At 37.9% G+C, this 23,220-nt stretch overlaps 1 protein-coding gene across 7 annotated transcripts in view; it reads right to left on the bottom strand.

Moving 5' to 3' along the window:
• LOC115220978 (PTB domain-containing engulfment adapter protein 1) overlaps nt 1–23,220 on the bottom strand; it is a 246,285-nt gene that overhangs the window by 41,479 nt on the left and 181,586 nt on the right. For all 7 annotated transcript variants that reach the window (XM_029791192.2, XM_029791194.2, XM_029791191.2 and 4 more), the window contains one exon: nt 4,402–4,463. In XM_029791192.2, the coding sequence (XP_029647052.1) occupies nt 4,402–4,463 (62 nt within the window). The remainder of the gene's footprint in view (nt 1–4,401; nt 4,464–23,220) is intronic.

Here is a 23,220-nt window from a genome sequence, read left to right as displayed (position 1 = left end):
CAAGTAAAAGAATAAAAGAACAAGGAGAGTGGTAGACAAAATATCATATGCTATTTAATTATGCCCTTATTTGGATCACATTTACACGTCCACTTTTCCATGCTTGCATGGGTTGGATGGAGTTTACCGAGGCAGATTTTCTACAGCCAAATGCCCTTCCTGTTGCTAAGCCTTATCTGTGTTCAGGCAAAGTGGTATTTCTTCATGGCCAGACAGGGTTCTGCAGAATGGCATTCATTAAAGGCGGTGAGCTGGCAGAAACGTTAGCACACCGGGTGAAATGCTTAGCGGTATTTCGTCTGCTGTTACGTTCTGAGTTCAAATTCCTCCAAGGTCGACTTATCCTTTCAGGGTTGATTAAATAAGTACCAGTTACGCACTGGGGTCGATATAATCGACTTAATCCCTTTGTCTGTCCTTGTTTGTCCCCTCTGTGTTTAGCCCCTTGTGGGTAGTAAAGAAATAGGTATTTCGTTTGCTGTTACATTCTGAGTTCAAATTCTGCCGAGGTCGACTTTACCCTTCATCCTTTCGGGGTTGATAAATTAAGTACCAGTTATGCACTGGGGTCGATATAATCGACTTAATCCCTTTGTCTGTCCTTGTTTGTCCCCTCTGTGTTTAGCCCCTTGTGGGTAGTAAAGAAAGGTATTTCGTTTGCTGTTACATTCTGAGTTCAAATTCTGCCGAGGTCGACTTTACCCTTCATCCTTTCGGGGTTGATAAATTAAGTACCAGTTATGCACTGGGGTTGATGTAATCAACTTAATCCCTTTGTCTGTCCTTGTTTGTCCCCTCTGTGTTTAGCCCCTTGTGGGTAGTAAAGAAATAGGTATTTCGTTTGCTGTTACATTCTGAGTTCAAATTCTGCCGAGGTCGACTTTACCCTTCATCCTTTCGGGGTTGATAAATTAAGTACCAGTTATGCACTGGGGTTGATGTAATCAACTTAATCCCTTTGTCTGTCCTTGTTTGTCCCCTCTGTGTTTAGCCCCTTGTGGGTAGTAAAGAAATAGGTATTTCGTTTGCTGTTACATTCTGAGTTCAAATTCTGCCGAGGTCGACTTTACCCTTCATCCTTTCAGGGTTGATAAATTAAGTACCAGTTATGCACTGGGGTTGATGTAATCAACTTAATCCCTTTGTCTGTCCTTGTTTGTCCCCTCTGTGTTTAGCCCCTTGTGGGTAGTAAAGAAATAGGTATTCGTTTGCTGTTACATCTGAGTTCAAATTCTGCCGAGGTCGACTTTACCCTTCATCCTTTCGGGGTGATAAATTAAGTACCAGTTATGCACTGGGGGTGATGTAATCAACTTAATCCCTTTGTCTGTCCTTGTTTGTCCCCTCTGTGTTTAGCCCCTGTGGGTAGTAAAGAAATAGGTATTTCGTTTGCTGTTACATTCTGAGTTCAAATTCTGCCGAGGTCGACTTTACCCTTCATCCTTTCGGGGTTGATAAATTAAGTACCAGTTATGCACTGGGGTTGATGTAATCAACTTAATCCCTTTGTCTGTTCTTGTTTGTCCCCTCTGTGTTTAGCCCCTTGTGGGCAATAAAGAAATAAGAATGGCATTCATTTATAACAATTATGTGATATCAAGACAAAAAGACACAAGCGCTCAAACATAATGGGCTTCTTTCAGTTTCCTTCTTCCAAACGCACTAACAAAACTTTGGCTGGCCTGAAACTATGAAAGACATTTGACAAGGTGCTATGTAGGACTGAAATCCAAACCATATGGTTGGGAAGCAAACTTCTTAATCATACAGCCATACCTTCTCTCTGAGTTCAAATCTCACTGAGGCCCATATTTCCTTTCATCTCTATGAGACCTATAAAATAAGCACTCACATCTACGCCTAATAAACTATGCGCTAGAAAGCACTGCTCCAGCATGACCTCAGTCAACTGAAATCAATAAAACATTAAACAAACATTGTATTAATAAGTTTTGGCAAATCTTATTAAGTACCTACATAATTAAGAATAGTTGAGTACCTTGCTAATAGCAATAAATCAACTCCCTGTCCTGGCTTCATTTCTTAATTAGAAACACTTCAGTTACATTGTTAACAGACAAACGAATCATCTCATTTCCTTCTCGTTATAAAGCTCAAGTGTTATACCTGCTTTAGACAACATTAAGAGTTATGCTGTTTATGACGTCCCATCAAAGGTGGTAACAGTATTAATCCAAGACATTCATCCTCTTCTGCCTCCAGCACATTATTCCTCATGGGAGTGGACATGGCTGACAAGACTGGCAGATCCTGTGGTACTAAGGGCACTGAAAGTGACCCCAAACAACAGCTGCAGGGGGTTGATGACAATGTCACCTCCTCTCTTCATGCAGTCTCCAGCGTTTGGTTTCAAAGCGCTCTACTCCAGCATCACACACAGACCTCCATGCCTTCTAATTAATGGCCAGGGGCCTCCAAATAATTGGGAGGGACACCCATAAAATGAGAGACTGCTTGAGATGATTATGAAAACAAAGTTTTGGATGTCCATAAGCTGTCAGAAAAGGTAGTACAAGCAGGTTAAATATCTGTGTTTAGTTTTGATTCTCTTCAACATCATCATAACCATCATAATAATATATCTGGCTCCTAAGTAAGTACAGGCTGGCTAGTTTGATGAGCTGGAGGACTGCATCATGCACCATGCTCTATAGCTAGATGCCCTTCCTAATGCCAAACACTTCAGAGAGTGTACAACATGGTGAAAGCTGAAATCCACTCACAAGGCTTTGGTCAGTTTGGGGCTTAAGTAGAAGACACTAGCCCAAGATTCCACGTGGAAGACTGAACCTGAGACCAAGTGATTGAGAAACCACCTTCTTAATCACACAACCACATCTATGTCTTGATCAATTTCTTAAATGGAAGTCAATATTGTAATGTATGTATATAAGCATTTCTACAACATGAATGGCTGAGAATGCTAATTATCTCGTTGTCATAGTCACTATTAATCATTGCTTGGACAAAGAATTTGGATAGAAATAGTTTCTTACAACACAACATCTGATACTCTCTCACACTGAGACAACTTTATCCCCTTGGCTGTTCCACTGAATCCCTGCTATTCATTCCATCATCTCAGCTTGTCTGATTCAAGATGATAAGGGGGAGTGGATGTTGTGGAGCCATTCATTTGGCACAGCTCTCTCTCTCTCACTGCAATCCAATACCAGTGCTTCTTCAAAACATGGCTGTGTGGTTAAGAAGCTCACTTTGCAATCATGTGGTTTGGGGTTTAGTCCCATTGCACAGCACCTCAAGTAGTTACTTGTGTAGCTGCACATTCTGTTGTTGCAGTGTGTAAGTGGTAGAGTGTTGATCATTTTTGAAAATGAAGGACAAACAACCACATACTATTAGATTGGATTCAAAGCAGGAACTTTTATTTCCCAACTAAAAGATAATAACTTATTCACTGGGTTACAGACAGATTTTAAAAAGGATCTTTTCGGTTTGAACGGCAGTTTTTAACATAATTTCTAGGTAACTAAAAAATTTTTAACTTCGTATACTGGTAGAATGTGTTTATAAAACATCTTTTTCTCTTGGATTTACTGAGAAAATTCTAAAGTTTGTAAGATATTCATTGCTTAATTTCTGCAATTTCAACCAATCACTGATGTCTATTGAGCTGAAAACATTCTGTGCTGTATGAATATGTCCCTCGTTTAAGAAACAGATTGGGTTTATTTACATTTCTGAAGAAAAAAAAGATACCCTTTCCCCCACCCCTAACCCTAAAACAGATTGAAATGCAATAGATCGGTACTAGGGTCATAATTATGGGTGACAATTTCATATGACACCGCTAGAAAAAACTGCCGTTCAAACCGAAAAGATCCTTTAAAAATATTTACATTTATATTTCAGTATCTAAAGATGAGACTGATGTGACAAAATAAAAAAAAGTTATAATCTTAATGTTATTTTTTTTTTTCTTTCAGAAAGATATGACAAGCTTAATGCTTTCAAATTTTATCTATAAAGTCTGTGAGATAACTAACTCTGTAATTGCTGGTTCCAAACCTGGATGAGACAACAGGAGGGTAGTAGGTGTAGGGTCAGCAGCCCTGCGCAACCAACAAGGGAACATGTGAAGCAGGTCCTGGTGAGGGGAATGCTGATAGAAATGTTGACAAATTTTTTTTTAAATGTTCTAAGAATTAATTCTTCAATGGCAAAGTTAGAAGACAAAATAGAAGTGATATTTCATCTACCATTTTAATATCCATTATTGTTAGGATTGATATATATATATATATATATATATATATATATATATATAAGCACACATCACACCCACACGTATAAATACATCTGCCACACTTACACACACACACACGACGACAATGACCACAACAACAACAAGGAACTTACCTTGACATTATATGCTATATGGCCCTGCAAGAGGGATTCAGGTGTATGTACCCATTTAGTCTCTGAAAAATCAAATGGAAAAAAAAAAAAAAAATATTAAATTAAGTATAGCTCTAAAATTTATCAATTTCAAGCAATTTTTCTACAAGACAACAACACACAAAATCACTGATACAAATTGCATCAATTGCTCTAGGCTAAAAAACAAAACAAAACAGACAAACAGTGTCCTTGGTATCAAACTGCTTTAGGTTCTATTATATAAAGTTACTTGTTACTTCCACCTTAGCGAAGGCGGAGGTATTGTTTTCAGTTGCATCTGTTTGCCTGTCCATGGACAAGATATCTCAAGAACCACTGAATAGATTTTTAACAAAACTTTCAGAAATGTTTGGCCTTGTGACTGACATGAACTGATTAGATTTTGGGATCGATCACCTACCAGACAAGGATTCTGGATTATTTTTTAATATTTTCTTTACCTTATATGTAAAGTTTTACATAGTTCTCTTGTACACGCACACACATACATATACTCACACATTTTCAGCGTTGAACATTATTTCATTTCTACTATACACACACACGCATGCAAACATACTTCTCTTTTACACACACATATACTCACACTTCAAACACGGTTTATCGGCTTTTTCACCCCTTCCTTTGTTATTTATCTATCACCCCTTCCTTTCTCATTCATACGATGCACTCTTTGCCATTTATCTCCTCTACTTTCACTTCTCACTCAGGCTCTATTTAATATTTATAGGGGTTGGACAAAACAATGGAAACACCTAGCATCATAATTTTGAAATATCTATAAAACCATCAAAAGCTTGTTTATTTTTACATTTTTTGATTTATTATTAGTATTGCTTAATGTGTTTTGCTAAAATTGCTGTTTCTTTTCAAATATCATCAAAAAAAGGTAATTAAAATTCATTAAAGTGACAGATCTATTGGACTTTCAAAAAGTTCAAATTGTTGGTGCTTGTATGTAACACACTCACCGGTAAAATAAGAAAAACGTGGAAATTTTACTGGTGAGTGTGTTACATAATAAGGCACAAAAAGAAAATGACTCTCCCCAGACACAATAGAGCATTTTACATTATATTCATTTGAAAGCAAAGAGCATAAAAATATTTCAAATGAACCAATCAGTTGTTCTGTTTCAGACAGTATTGAAAACTAAACTTGATATAGTTTTCCATTTAGTCCTTACTAACCAAACCAGGTGCAGGTGTAGTTATGTGATAAAGGAGATTGCTTCCCAACCACACCGTTTCAGGTTCAGTCCTACTGCATGGCATCTTGGATAAGTGTTTTCTGCTATAGCCTCAGGTTAACCAAAGTCTTGTGAGCAGATTAGCTATATAGAAACTGAAAGAAACTTGTTATATGTACATACATGCATTCTTGTGTGTGTGTGCATGTATATATATATATATATATCTCTCTCTATATAAACGGCAGTTTGTCTGTGCGTGTTTCTGTGTGTCTGTTTGCTTGTACCCTCACCCTGACCACGGCTTTCAACCGATTCTGATGAAACTTGACACACACATAGCCCAATGTCATAATTCAAAACTAACGCAGCGAAAATTTTGAAAAGTTCCCCCAGTTCTGAAAAAAATCGATAAATTCGACATGGGGTCGAGAATTAGAGACACAAACCGCAAACTGTCTAGGGGACGCAACTCCACCTTTTTTAACTAAAAAAAAATTTACCATCATTTTTTTCCATTTTTTTTGGCTATAACTCTCTAAAAATGCTTTATAGTTATTTCCCTTACAAACCTGAGCAACGCCGGGCGATACTGCTAGTATATATATATATATATATATATTTACAAGATAAGGGCAGAAGAAAAATTCTAATGCCAAATATGCCTAAACAAAAAATTTTTGTTGATAACCATTATAATTTATGCGTCTCAAAACAAACCGATAGAAATCTCTAAAAAATTCGTTATTACCGTATTGGTCCAATTTCGGGGTTAATTCATAAGAAATTTTCCCCTCTTCAGCGGCAAATACGCGAGATATAAATGAAATACATATATATACATATATATATATATATATATATATATATATAAAAGATTAGATAATAAGGGTAGAAATTGATATTAATCAATTAAAACCAGTGGCTTAGCATATTTAAAAGATCCAAAGATTAAAAATTGTGTTACATACAAAATTTAGAGGACTGACCACTAAAGTGGACAACCCCTTTATGCTAAACTTAGACATCGTTCCTCTAAATTTTGTTTGGGTATATATATATCATCATGATCACCGTGACCGACCAGGCTATCAGATGTTGCTACATATTGCTGGTCACAATGCACTTCACAATGTTTTAGCCTTCAAATGATGCCACCCTGCTGGCTAAGCGAGCAGGCCAATATATATATATATGCATGCACGCATGTATGTACATGTAGCATGCATGTGTGGGTTTGTGTCTTGACATCACACGATAGTTGTAAATGAGCATCACCATCATACAAGCAGTGTTATTTATTTCCAATATCATGCAGAAACATTACTACCTTAATTGAAAGCAGGTGAGAGTTGGTGACAGGAAAGGCATGCAGTCATCGAAAACCTGTTTCAATAAACTTCAAAACCACCCATGCAGACATTAACATGATGATGATGATGATGACGATGATGATTTTTCATACTTTCTCCTTCATTCAACCTCTAAAATTTCTTAATCTTCACGCGACTCATTTCTTACAAGATAAAAAAGATTATCACTTAATTTTTCCATCCCAGGGCAACGCAGTAACCTCTATCACATAAATTTTAATGATCAAATACTTTAGCTATTATTAAGTATTGTTTTATTCACTGTTATTCAAAAGAATTATCATAATTTCTTTATCTTTGTTGCTTATTTAATGACCCATGTGACAGAGTCTGTTTTCTTTGTTTTGTACATATGACTTCTTACAGAAGCCACGATTACATAAACCAGTTTTAATGCTTGCAGAATAGATTCTTTTTATTATTGTTTTTTACATATTTCAGTCATCTGACTGCAGCCATGCTGGAGCATCGCCTTTAGTCAAAGAAATTGACTCCAGGACTTATTCTTTGTAAGTCTAGCGCTTTTGCTGAACTGCTAAGTTATGGGGGACATCGGTAGCCAAGCGATAGTGGGGGAACAAACAGAGGCACAAAAACATATATGCACACACATATATATATATACACGATGGGCTTCTTTCAGTTTCCATACACCAGATCCACTCACAACGGTTCAGTCAGCCTGAGGCTATAATAGAAGACACTTGCCCAAGGTGCCACATAGTGAGACTGAACCTGGAACCATGTGGTTGTGAAGCAAACTTCTTACCACACAGCCACTCCTGCACCTATAAATATTTAATGCATGAATTATTAAATGGTTCTCAACCATTTTTTGCATATGGACCTCACTGATCCCTATTTTACTCCCCATGGACCTCCAAAGCCATTCAATGAATCAAAAATAAATTGTACTGTAGTTTTATGATTTTAAATTATTAGAAATTACATAAAAAAAGATTAAAATATTTTGTGTATTGTAGAAGTATAACCAATTTATTTTATCTTTTCTAGACTGTGGCCATGCTGGGGCATCACCTTGAACAATTTTAGTCGAATGAATTGACTCCAGTACTTATTTTTTTTGTTAAACCTGGTACTTATTCTATTGGTCTCTTTTGCCAAACCCTTAAGTCATGAGGATGTAAACACACTGACATCAGTTGTCAAGTGTTGGTGGGACACACACAGATACATACATACATACATACATACACTCATACACATTCAATCAGATACCTACACATACACACAGATACATACACACACACAAGAGGCTTCTTTCAGTTTCCGTCTACCAAATCCACTCACAAGGCTTTGGTCAGCCCGAGGCTATAGTAGAAGACACTTGCCCAAAGTGCCATGCAGTGGGACTGAACCTAAAACCATGTGGCTGGGAAGCAAGCTTCTTACCACAAATCGGAACAAGAAGATCTCATATGTGCCCTGGTTGAGAACCACTGGCTTAGTACATGACACTTCTTACAGAACCCATTATATATAAACTAGTTTTAATGCTTGCAAAACAGATGAATATTTAATGCATGAATAATTAAATGGGTCAGGTGTCAATATGCTACTAGGATATCAGTTGTGCGTCTACCATGAAATTATAATTTTAAACTGATATAAAGCTCAAAAAATCTACTTGTGATAAGAAGTTTGCTTCCCAACCACATGGTTCCAAGTTCAGTTCCACTGTGTGGCACCTTGGGCAAGTGTCTTGTACTATAGCGTTGGGTCGACCAAGGTTTGTGAATGGATTATGAAGAAATTAAAAGAAGCCTGTCGTTATATGTGTGTATCTTTGTCTTTACCTCACTACTGCTTGACAACCAGTGTCGGGGTGTTTACGTCCCCATAATTTAGTGGTTCAGCTTTTTAAGTAACTGAACCACTAAAAAAGAAAAGTACTAGAGTCAATTTGTTCAACTAAAAGGATTCTTCAAGGTGGTGCCCAGCATGGCTACAGTCTATGACTGAAACAAGTGACGAGAGAGAACAAAACAAAACAAAACAAAAAAAACATCAGATTTATAGGTGTAGGAGTGGTTGAGTGGTAAGAAGCTTGCTTACCAACCACATGATTCTGTGTTCAGTCCCACTACATGGCACCTTTGGTAAGTGTCTTCAACTATAGCTTCAGGCCGACCAAAGTCTTGTGAGTGGATTTGGTAGACAGAAACTGAAAGGAGCTCATTGTTTGTTTGTTTGTTTGTATGTATGTATGTATGTATGCATGCATGCATGCATGTGTTGTGTGTCTGTCTTTGCCCCCCCCCAACCACCATCGCTTAACATCGATGTTAGTGTGTTTATGTCCCTGTAACTTAGTGGTTCAGCAAAAGAGACCGATAGAACAAGTACTAGGCTTACAAAGAATAACTCTTGGGGTCGATTTGTTTGACTAAAGGTGGTGCTCCAGCATGGCTACAGTCAAATGACTGAGACAAGTAAAAGAATAAAAGAATATTTACCACATCTACACTTATTCCAACTTTTAATTCGTAATTGCCACACCAAATTAGCATCAAATCTTCTCATGTGCAAAGAAGTCAGTAATATTTAAAATTTCACATGCAACAAAAGGTTAGATCAGCAATCATGAATTATTTTGCTGATATATCCAACATTATGCTTCTACCTAAAGCTATTGCAGATGCGATTTTAAATGAAGACCTACACAATACAAATACTTATGACATTTTCTCGAAATGAATATCTCACTTCAATTCTCCCATGAGTCATCATCAACAACAACATAAAAGAAGTCTAGTTTATCTTTTCTCTTGCTACATACAATCTTTTCTTTCACAGAATGTTGTATATGGTTTTAATCTTTTTATCATCATTTTCTAAGCTACAATAAAGGTTGGAAGTCTGTTCAAACTCAATTAGCGTTGTCGTCGCCACCACCATCATCATTGTTGTTCTTGCTTTAACATCCACATCTCTAGTGCTATGTTAAAAACATCTGTGCAGTTGCCATGTATAAATCACTGGTGACGGTGCCATGTAAAAAGTACCGGTACACTTCGTAAAGTTGTTGGTCCTAGGAAGGGCATCAAGCCACAGGAACCATGCCAAAACAGACATGTTTTGGAGCCTGGTGCAGCTGTCCAGTTTACCAGTTCCTGGAAAACCATCTAACCCAAGCCAGCATGGAGAATGGACATTAAATGATGATGATGATGTTTTCTATGCTTGTACAGGTCAGATGGAATTTGTGCAGGCAGATTTTCAACAGCCAGATACCCTTCCTGTTACCAACCAGTGTTCGATTCCAAGCATGGTAGTATTTTTCCCATGGCCAGAAGTATTTTTCACTAAAGATTAGCAACAAAGGACTGTTTGTATAAGAGTGATGTATTTTACAATAACCACACAACATCAAGACAATGACATTACATACACTCACAAAACAGGCTTTTAGTTTCCAGCATCCAGATCTACTCACAAGGCTTTTACTGGCCCACAGTTGGTTACGAAGCAAAATTTCCAAATTTCACAGCCATGCCTGCACTTAACCATTAACAATTTTCCTATCACTGTGAGTTGGAAGGTTGTTCAAATCCAAATAATCATACATTTTGAAATGTCATTAGAACACTTTTCTATTATTGTGGGTTGGTAGGGTTGTTTGAACCTAAATCATTATGAAAGTTGTCGGATCAAGTTTTGTATTGTGTTACTTCACGTTCACCATTAATTGGTTTAAGTATCTATTAATCAAGTTACCTTTGTTTTTTGTTTTCTACTTGTTTCTGTCATTGGACAGTGGCCATGCTGGAACACCGTCTTGAATGGTTTACTCAAACAAATCAACCCCAGTGCTTATTTTTTTAAATACTTTTTCTTTTGGTCTCTTTTGCCAAAATGCTAAACTAAGAGGATGCAAACAAACCAACTCTGGTTGTAATTTAGTGGGGTAACAAACACAAAGATACACACATGATGGGCTTCCACACAGTTTCCATTTACCAGATTTATTTACAAGGCATTGATCAGTCTGGAGTTATGGGAGAAGACACTTGCCCAATGTGCTGTGCAGTGGGACTGAACCTGAAACCATGTGGTTGCAAATCAAGCTTCTTAACAACCACCACCACACAGCCCCTGTACCGATAGACTAGTAAACTTAAATAAAAACAAAAACAAAAAAACTAGTGGCTGTGTGGTAAGTAGCTTGCTTACAAGCCACATGGCACCTTGAGTAAGTGTCTTCTTCTATAGCCTCGGGCTGTCCAAAGCCTTGTGAGTGGATTTGGTAGATGGCAACTGAAAGAAGCCTGTCATATATAGATATATGTGTGTGTGTGTGTGTGTATGTGTATATGTTTGAGTGTCTGTGCCCCCAACATCACTTGACAACCGATCCTAGTGTGTTCATGGCCGCGTAACTTAGTGGTTTGGCAAAAGAGACCAATACGATAAAATAAAAGAATAAGTCCTGGGGTTGATTTTCTCGACTACAGGTGGTGCTCCAGCATGGCCACAGTCAAATGACTGAAACAAGTAAAAGAATAAAAGAATAGCAACACAAAGCAAATAGAAAGATTTGAATAGTTGACACTGAAGTCAGTAAGTTAGTCTCTTTGTAAATAGTTCTACAACAGTATCTAAGTTTATTGACTTGACCTTACCGGATTCTAGTTTATTCGATAAAAAGAAATAAATATATAAAGTTTTTTTTTCTCTAGTCATACCAACTCATAGGTGCTGGTTTCCATGGTTTCTATGAGTCATACCAACTCATAAGGGCTGGTTTCCATGGTTTCCATTCCCCACCTGGTTCCCCATGCTGGTGACACATAAAAAGCACCTTCTGAATGTGGTCAATGCCAGCTTCTTCTGACTGGGTCCCATACTGGTGACATGTAAAAATCACCTTCTGAACATGGTCAAAGAAAGCCAGTGCTCCTTGACTGGCTCCCGTGCCAGTGGCATGTAAAAGGCACCATCTGAACATGGTTGATGCCAGTGCCCCTGACTGGCTTCTGTGCCCGTGACATGTGAAAAGCACCTTCTGAATATGGTTGAAACCAGTGCTCCCCTAACTGGCTCCTATGCCGGTGTCATGTAAAAAGCACCCACTACACTCTCGGAGTGGTTGGTGTTAGGAAGGGTATCCAGGTGTAGAAACCTTGCCAGATCAGATTGGAGCCTGGTGCAGCTTACTGGCTTGCCAGTCCTCAGTCAAACCGTCGAACCCATGCCAGCATGAAAAACAGACATTAAACGATGATGATAATGCTGACAGATGGGATGCTAGTCCATCGCAGCGTTACTCACTTTTGCCAGCTGAGTGGACTGGAGCAATGTGAAATGAAGTGTTTTGCTCAAGAACACAACGTGTTGCCTGGTCCAGGAATCGAAACCACAATCTTATGATCACGAGTTCAATACCCTCATCAACACCCTAACCACTAAGCCACGTCCCTCCACTAGTTACACCTTATGATAACTTGCGTTACATATTTAAACTTAACAATTTTTTTGTTCCTGCTGCTGTTTAGCCCCAGGTCAAACTGATCTTGTATGCCTATGATCACTGTCACCCTAGCCTTGGTTATGCCACTTTTTTTTTCCACCTTTCATTTATCTCTTATTTGTTTCAGTCATTGGACTGTGACCATGCTGGGGCATTACTGACTTGAAAGGTTTTAGATGAACAGATGAACAGATGAACCTCAGTACATGCATTTTTAAAGTTTAGTACTTACTTATTCTATCAGACTCTTTTGCCAAACTGCTAAGTCATAGGGACATAAACAACACTAGTTGTCAACAGGTGTTGGGAGAGAGAGAGTGACAAACAGACACTGAGGCTTCCATACCATTTCTGTTTATTATTAGAAGACATTTGCCAAAGGTGTTGCATAATGGAATTGAACTCAAATCCACATGGTTGCAAAGCGAGCTTTTTAACCACATAACCATGCCTATATATGGTTTGACTACACTATCCAATGAGTAGTTTCATTTTTAAGATGGTCAGATGTGATTTGAAGGAGACTTGGTTGACATTTCTAGCATGTTGAATGACTGCATACAGGCTCTCTCATTGGTTTGTTACTACTGTTTTTGTGATTACTGAAAAAGTCTCAGTTAATTGATTGGATACAGACTAAAAAGTTAATCAAATACTTGAGAAGTGCCCAAAGGCTCAGCAACTTCGATATTCCAGAAGCCAGTCTGTGCTAATTAACCTTTTTGTCACCAGATGTCTGCCGAAATACAATGCCTTTGTTTCAATTCATTTGGAAATGAATAAAAAATTTTGTTAAATAACTAATTATTAACATGGTGCTTGAAATTTTGATGTAACATTTTTAACTTTAATAATTTTAAATCAGAAAGTTTGTAACAAAGAACCAGGTGTGCTCTCAGGTGAGTTGGTATCAAAAGGGTTAATACATAGTAAACTGATGGTTGTGTGGGAACACTATCATCAAACCATACTAATTACAATTACTTCTACTATTTCTATACTAGTCTATACACATCATCTTTAATAACCATTTTTCCATGCTTGGATGAATGAAATTGAATTTGTTGAGGTAGATTTTCTATAGTTAGACACCCTTCCTGTTATTGATTCACCTGTTTTCATCCAGCCATCTCTGCCTTGGGAGAGATAAATGGATGGGAGGGTTGTGAGGGTAGAGTCCTCAGACACGTCCTCATGGGGTTCTATCAGAAGCAGCCATCATTACACTTTTTGGCTGGATTCCTAAGCATGACCAACTGAGATTATAGATATTATCCACCCATTCTGTTCTTGGTCTACCCCTAGTGTCTCCAGTTGGTTGGCTTGGACTGAAGATTTGGTATTGGCAAATCTTTTCTGTGACATTCTAATCACATCCCTCACCCAGAGCTGTGAATTCTTTCAGTTTTTGTCAACCAAATCTACTCAGAAAGCTTTGGTCAGTCTAAGGTTGTAGTAGAAAATGCTTGTCCAAGGTGCTGTGTAGTGAGACTGGACCCAAGACCACATGGGTAAAGACCCCCCTTCGGTCATGAACAACTATGGGATTGCACCGAGAAAGTTACCCTCTGAGACACAAGTCCAGGCAAGGTTGTTTACGGAAGACCTGCAGTCACCCATGCATACCAGCTTCCCTTCTCCACGACACTCATATTATCTCAGGAAAAAGCAAAAGCTGATACAGTTTGGCACCTGTGTGCAACTCATTTCTACAGCTGAGTGAACTGGAGCAAACATGAAATAAAGTGTCTTGCTTAAAACACAACACATAGCCCAGTCTGGGAATCGAACTCACTACCTCATGATTGGGAGCCCGAAGCTCTAACCACTGAGCCATGTGCTTTCACTAACAGATATACAGTTCAGACTTAACCCTTTAGTATTTAAACTGGCCATATCCGGCCAAAATAGTTAATCTGTTTTATGTTCAAACTGACCAGATCCAGGCCCTCACACCTACCCTACAATGTTATTCTACATTAAGTAATTACACCCTCAAGATCTTGAAGATATGAGATAATGCATGATTAATTCAAATCAATGGGAATCAATAAGCATTATGTTTGATTGAATAATCTGAACACTAAAGGGTTAATAAGTCCCTTATTTATTCCTATCAAGTAAGCACTTGTTGGGAATATATAGTAAAAGAATTGTAGGTGGCACAGATACTATGGTAGGCCATTGGTGCAAGTAACCTGTCTGACAATATCTCAAAGAAAATGGTCAGCAGTTAGGAACTTATTTTGCAGGAATAATAAATACTGAAGCACAGGCATGACTGTGAGGTTAAGCAGCTCACTTCTGGGTTTAGTCCCACTGTGCAGCACCTTGGCAAAGCACCTTCACTAGAGCCCCAAGCTAACCAATACTTTCTGAGTGAATTTAGTAGACGGAAACTGTGTGGAAACTTGACGTATGTGTGTGTGTGTATCTTTTACTTGTTTCAGTCAGACTGTGGCTATGCTGGGACACTGCCTTGAAGAGTTTTTTAATCAAACAAATTGACCACAATAATTGGTATTTTTTTTTTTTTTTTGTAAAGCCGGGTACTTATTCTATCAGTCTCTTTTGCTGAACTGCTAGGTCACAGGGATGCAAACACATCAACACCGACTGTCAATTAGTGGTGGGGAACAAACACAGACACACACATATACAGGCTATTAGTGAGACATTTTCAAGGTATACTTGTGCATGTGTGTGTGTGTGTGTGTGTGTGTATATATATATATATATATATATAATAATAATAATAATAATAATAATAATAATAATAGGGAATATAATTCCAAACTGACAAGGAAAAATTAAATTTAACAATTCTAAATCAAATTTCACAATATATAATATATGTATATAATTAAGAGAAATAGCCTCTATTAAGTAATTCAATAGTGAAATATATTATCTATAAATATAAAGATATTATCTATAAATCATACAGAAAAAAATTTAAATTTTTTTCTGTATGATTTAATATAGATAATATCTTTCACTCTTAATTATATATATATATATATATATATTGAGGTATAGAATATGCATGTATGAGTGTGTGTTTTTGTGTCTGTGCTTGTCCCTCCTCTACAACACATGACAATGGTTGTTGGTTTCTTTATGTCCCTGTAACTCAGCAGTTTGCCAAAAGGGAACAGTAGAATGAATAGCAAACTTAAAGAAAAAGTACCGGGGAGTCAATCTGTTCAACTAAAATCCTTGAAGGCGGAGTCCCAGCATGACTGCAGTCCAATGACTGACACAAGTAGAAGACAGAAGATATAGGATGGTGCGTCATTAATGGAAAGTGCTTAAATTGATATTAGGTTGCTACATGAGTACTTAACTGAAGATGCAAAAAAAAAAAAAAAAATTCCTTCAGCACATAACAAACAGCAATACTGTAGGCAAGATGGTGTAGCATAAATAAAACATCACCTGGAAAATAGGTGTGGGTGTGAATTATAAAATTTATGGGTCGAAGACCAATATCTTGATGAACAGAAATCAATATGGTTATGTCAATATATATATATACAAGCTGTGACCTGTACAACCTAAAAATGATGATGATATGATATATACTTCCTTTCTTGATATTGATTAAAAAGTGATTATTAGAGTAAGTTGTGCATATTTACTTTTAGTTTATTATATAACCATGTAGCTTTAGATATAAGATTGATTGATCAAACTATAAACACAGCAAAGTTTATGACCCCTTTTGATACCAATCTGCCCGAGATGATGACGATGACAACTACCACCACCTCCTCCTCCTCTGGTTCTATGATAGAATCACATTTTAAAGTGCTCGTATTTGAATTAGAATCCCCCATCATGATTTTACGTGAGAACCCCTTTTGCTAAGTTATGTTCCAAACTCCTGTTTAATAAATAACCGAGTTATTTATTTACCAGACCCTTTCCAAATTCTTATTTCTTTATTGCCCACAAGGGGCTAAACATAGAGGGGACAAACAAGGACAGACAAAGGTATTAAGTCAATTACATCGACCCCTGTGTGTAACTGGTACTTAATTTATTGACCCCCACCAAAAACAATGAAAGGCAAAGTCGACCTCAGCAGAATTTGAACTCAGAACATAACGGCAGACGAAATACTGCTAAGCATTTCACCCGGTGTGCTAACAATTCTGCCAGCTCACTGCCCTTTCCAAATTCTTGGCTATATTCAAATAAATTCAACTAATGAATTAAGTACCAGTTGAACAGGGGTTGATGAAATCGACTCATCCTCTCCCTTAAAACTGCCGCCCTTGTGGTAAAATTTGAAACCATTATTATTATTATTATTATTATTATTATTATTATTATTATTTTGCATACATCATTTGATGCATCAACTCTTAACTTACATATTTAAATTCACACCACAGATTCACTTGACTTACTTCATGTAAACATTACTCCAACCTACTTGTGTTGATACACTAATGGCATGTTAAGTATTTTGATGACAGAGACAACAGCAGCAAATAGTCAAAAGCCTTGCTTATCTCCTCCAGAGACGAAGGCGTTAGAGATGGAGAAGTGTATTCACATGTAATAAACAGATATCTATTTTCTTCTCCAGTCTGATTTAAAATGTGTCGAGAGATACTGGGAAATACTGTTTAGCCACAGGTCATGTGCTAATTGAACTGACCTATGATCAAATCTGTTCCATCCATGACTATCCTGTCATTTTATATATCTATGAGTATAGTTTTTCTCCGTTTTAGTTTTCTCAATTCTATTTTTGGGGTGGGGTGCTCAAGTAGGGGTAGAGAGGAATACATAGTTTGATGTATAGTCCAACCCATGCTAGCATGGAAAGCGGACGCTAAATGATGATGATGATGATGTGAGCGGCGAGCTGGCAGAACCATTAGAACGCTGGGCGAAATGCGTAGCTGTATTTCGTCTGCCGTTACGTTCTGAGTTCAAATTCCGCCGAGGTCGACTTTGCCTTTCATCCTTTCGGGGTCGATAAATTAAGTACCAGTAACGCACTGGGGTCGATGTAATCGACTTAATCCGTTTGTCTGTCCTTGTTTGTCCTCTCTGTGTTTAGCCCCTTGTGGGTAGTAAAGAAATGGGTATTTTGCCTGTCTTAACGATCTGAGTTCAAATTCCGCCGAGGTCGACATTGCCTTTCATCCTTTCGGGGTCGATAAATTAAGTACCAGTAACGCACTGGGTTCGATGTAATCGGCTTAATCCGTTTGTCTGTCCTTGTTTGTCTCCTCTGTGTGTAGCCCCTTGTGGGTAATAAAGAAACGGATGATGATGTGAGTCATGAAAAATTTAGCTGCTATTTCAACAGATCAGAAATCACATCTACTCAATAATAAAAGACAGTAGCACTGTTTGTTTGCTTGTTTTTTACTTTTTTAAATAATTCTTGAGAATTCTATTTTCTTTACTCTTTTTCTCCTTTTACTTGTTTCAGTCATTTGACTGTGGCCATGCTGGAGCACCGCCTTTAGTCGAGCAAATTGACCCCGGGACTTATTCTACGTAAGCCTAGTACTTATTCTATCGGCTTCTTCTGCTGAACCACTAAGTTACGGGGACGTAAACACACCAAGCAATGTCAAGCAATGTTGGGGGAACAAACACAGACACACAAACATATATACACACACCACACACACATATATATACATATACATATATATATATACGACGGGCTTCCTTTAGTTTCTGTCTACCAAATCCACTCACAAGGCTTTGGTTGGTCTGAGGCTATAGTAGAAGACACTTGCCCAAGTTTTTCCAAGTTTATATTGTTTTTTTTTTAATATATTTTTTATCTTTCACTTGTTTCATATATTAGATTGCAGCCATGCTGGAGCACCGACTTGAAGAATTTTTGGTCAAATGAATTAAGCCCAGGACATTATTTTTCATTCCCTTTTTTGAAGCCTGGTATTTATTCTATTGATCTCCTTTGCTGAACAGCTAAGTTGCGGCGACATAAACACACCAACACTGGTTGTCAAGCAGTGGTGGGGACGAACACAAATACAAAGGCGCATGCACACACACACAGGTATATACACACACATATATATATGTATACACACACATATATATACACACACACACACATATACACACACACATATATATATACACACACACACATATACACACACACATATATATATACACACACACACATATATATACACACAGACACATACACATATACACACACACACACACATATACATATGATGAACTTCTTTTAATTCCATTAACCAAATCCACTCACAAGGCTTCAGTCAACCTGAGGTTATAGAAGAAGACACTTGCCGAAGGTGCCATGCAGTAGGACTGAACCCAGAACCATGTGGTTGGAAAGCAAGCTTCTTCACCACACATCTAAACCTGCATTTGCTTAAGAAATTAATGGAAAAAATAAAACTCAGCTTCAGTTAATTCATCTTATTTTATGGCAGTCTCAGCAAACATATTTAAAAGCTTAAAAATTCAAAAAAAATGTATCTAAGAACCAATACTGAAGTGAAAAAAAAAAACCAAATCAAATAAAAATACATACAAAAATATGAATCAATCATTTATTAAAATAGATATGAACTAATACATTTTTTAAAAAAATGTTTTTCTGTGTTACATAATTTTTCAATTTAAGTCACATGGCATGGAATCAATTACTGATATATATTGAGGTACGTCTGTATGTCATCATGACGTGAGGCAGGTTAATAATGAAAAAGTACAAAAAAAATATTTAAAAAAAAACTCAAAAAAACTGTCACATAAAATAATAGTATCAGATAGTTGAGTTGATAACATTGCTTACTAGCAGAAAAGGTTGATGGCTTGTATTCTATCTCAGCTTCATACTTCCTATCACAGTCTGTCTGTCTGAGAAACAGATCAATAAATACCACAGAAAGATACCAGAAAGAGCAAAGTATAATTAATTATTTGTTTGCTTTTGTTACTTAACGGAGCACATGCATGGTGCCGTGATGTGCTGTTTCAGAATTTCACTTTGTCATCACATGATCCTGGGTTCAATCCTGCCGCGTGGGGTTTCGGGCAAATCATCATCATCATCATCGTTTAGCATCCGCTTTCCATGCTGGCATGGGTTGGACGGTGCAACTGGGGTCTGGGAAGCCAGAAGGCTGCACCAGGCCCAGTCTGATCTGGCAATGTTTCTACGGCTGGATGCCCTTCCTAACGCCAACCACTCCATGAGTGTAGTGGGTGCCTTGTCAATTACAATAGCCTTGAATTGACCCAAGCTGTGAATAAAACTGAGTCAACAAGGAAACTGTGCAGAAGCCTATTCAATGGCTGGTATACTTAATCCATCACCCTTAAGCATTCTGTGTCAGATGTAATGCTTGATATGAGATGAAGTGGGGATAAAGAATTCACAGACACATTGGGGCTCACAGAGGGGATGACCGGAGACTGAGACACCTGGCAATTTGCTAGGCTTGAAAAGACATGCCAAGCTAAGTGTGGTTGTCCTTGCATACATGCTTGTCCCCTGCATCCCCGCTCCAGCTGAGCATTCCTATCTTGCAGGCTTACAGGTGCTGGTGCCATGTAGACGCACCCATGCCAGTGCTGTGGAAAAGCACTGTAAGCTGGTTAGTTTTTACAAAGAGCATCCAGCCGTAGAAGCCATGCCATAAAAGACATGGAACCTGGGCAGCTCCTCTCAAACCATCCAATCCATGCCAACAGAGGAAATGGACATTAAATGATGATGATGACAGTTTTCAAGTAATCATGCATTATTGCATAGCTTTGAGATTTCAATAGTGTGATTGTTTATTTTCAGAATGACATTGTAGAGTAGGTGTGAGAGGCTGGATCTTACTGGTTTGATCATAAAATAAGGTAGAACATTTTCACTAGATATGGTCAGTTTAAATGCTAAAGGGTTAAGACACCACTATCTATCTGGCTCTTAGTGAAGTCCATTCTGCAGCAAGCATTTAAATTACCATATTTTAATGTGTATAAGGAACCCTTTTTTTTTTTGTCAAAAATTAGGTTAAAAAAATATGGGAGTTTCTTATACATGGATAGTATTATAATCCCTTATAAATCCCTTTTTCCAAATTTTAAGCCCCCATTAAAATATGGTAGATCTCAGTTCCAAGAGTAACCTATGATGTGATTTCTTCTCTTTTCGTCTTCAGTCTCAGAGGCTCTTTCTCCTCTTTTTGTCTTTTATTTTCTATTTGTTTCAGTCATCAGACTGTGACCATGCTGGGGCATTACCTTGAAGCATTTTTAGCCAAATGTATTGACCCTAGTACTTTTTTTCTCTTTTAAAGCCTGGTACTTATTCTATTGGTCTTTTTTGCTGAACTGCTAAGTTACAGGGATGTGAACACACAGACACAACACTGGTTAAGTGTGGTGATGGGGACAAACACAGATGCAAAGACGCACACATGTACACATACACACACACACACATACATTCATGTAAAAGGTTTCTTTCAGTTTCCATCTACTAAAGCCACTCACAGGGCTTTGGTCAGCCCAAGGCTGTAGTAGAAGACAGTTGCCCAAGGTGCCATGCAGTGGGACTGAACCTGGAACCATGTGGTTGGGAAGCAAGTATCTTACTACACAGCTACACCTGTGCCTTTAACTAACTTATAAAAACAAAATCCCTGAATCCCACTATTGTTAGAGCTTAGTGATATAGTTTTGGAAGACAGGGTCCGTGAGAGAAGGGGATTATGAGAGGTAGGGATTACAAGAGCCGGGAACAAAAGACAACCATGTGAGATGGGACTGTATGAGAGAGAGTGAGTTAGGTCTATGCAGCATATTGGAGCATGTAATTTCAATATTGGTGGGTTAGTCCACATTACTTTGTGAGGAGCAGAGGTCTAGTTTCCTAGTTACTCTGGCATATGCATTCTTCCCTGGGCAGGGCACTGGTGCATTACAAGATTACTCACTTTTACCAGCAACATGAAATTAAGTTTTTCGTTCAAGAACACGAGACATTGTCCAGTCCAGTAACTGAAACCACTGTCTTATGATCAAGAATCCAGCATCCTAACCACTAAGCCAAGTGCCTCCACTACGTAGAGATAGAAAGATTATGACATTCACTTCCAAATTCTCAATACTATTCTTCAGCACAGGTTGTCTATTACTGACCTGATACAATACAAAAGATAACGCTAATCTGGATTAGAATTTGAACTTTGAAGAGCCAAGTCAGACAACAACAAATGAAGTACTATAAACTAATCAGTGAAACGTATTTTATTAATCTTTCTGATAAATTTTCACAAGGGACAAGTGATTACCAGTTTATAATACTGACTAAAAACCGACAGCAAAGAGAAAGCCTCTAAGTGGTCACATGACTTGCTAGATATAGCAACCAAAAGAGGTGTTGGTGTGGACTGGTTCACGTAAAATGCACCAATCTGATCGAGGCCGTTGCCAGCCTCGCCTGGCACATAAAAAGCACCCACTACACTCACGGAGTGGTTGGCATTAGGAAGGGCATCCAGCTGTAGAAACACTGCCAGATCAGACTGGAGCCTGGTGCAGCCGTCTGGCTTCCCAGATCCCCGGTCGAACCGTCCAACCTATGCTAGCATGGAAAATGGATGTTAAACGATGATGATGATGAATATACAATATCTACGAAGAAAAAAAGTTAGAATGATCATAGTGGCTGTGTGGTAAGTAGCTTGCTTACCAACCACATGGTTCTGGGTTCAGTCCCACTGCGTGGCATCTTGGGCAAGTGTCTTCTACTAAAGCCTCGGGCCGACCAAAGCCTTGTGAGTGGATTTGGTAGATGGAAACTGAAAGAAGCCCGTCGTATATATGTATATATATATATATATATATATGCGTGTGTGTGTTTGTGTGTCTGTGTTTGTCCCCCTAGCATTGCTTGACAACCGATGACGGTGTGTTTATGTCCCCGTTACTTAGCGGTTCGGCAAAAAGAAACCGATAAAATAAGTACTGGGCTTACAAAAGAATAAGTCCCGGGGTCGATTTGCTTGACTAAAGGCGGTGCTCCAGCATGGCCACAGTCAAATGGCTGAAACAAGTAAAAGAGAAAAAGAGTAATAGCTGTGACATTGTTGATTATAGGTTTCCTGGATAAGGAATGACTGAAGGAGGTGAATTAATTAACAGCAGTAATTAATTAAAAATTCTAACAGCTGTTAAAATATTTGCTCATCTCTCTAACAATCAAACTGTCCAGTTTATAATACATGCTCACTGTGTCAAATATGTTAAAACTAACATAACTATTTTTTCCCCATACAAATGACGTTGCTGACTAAATTCACTCTCTAAACTATAAACTTCTTTTTGTACTAGCTAAGTGTACACACACACTGTACATTTACTTAGCGATTTCCTCATCACTACTTTAGTAAATATAGTGAAGTCTATACTTTACTGAAAAGGTCTGATAATACCGAAACATGTCTAAAATTATCTCTATTACTTGCTGGAATGATAATTAAAAAAATTTTAGTCAAGGGTTCTTTTTCTCTTTCTCGTTTTCTCTATTCTATCTTGCAAGCTGCATGGTTACCTCACTAGCACCCAGTACAAACTGTACAGTGGTTGGCATTAAGAAGGGCATCAAGTCATAGTAACATGCCAAACCCTATGGCTTGCTGGGTCCTGTCCAACCCATGCAAGCATGGAAAACCAATGTTAAA

Source organism: Octopus sinensis, linkage group LG17 (genome assembly GCF_006345805.1).
Source record: "Octopus sinensis linkage group LG17, ASM634580v1, whole genome shotgun sequence".
In the NCBI taxonomy this organism is placed as follows: Eukaryota; Metazoa; Mollusca; class Cephalopoda; order Octopoda; family Octopodidae; genus Octopus; species Octopus sinensis.
This window is presented reverse-complemented; position numbering and strand designations above follow the sequence as displayed.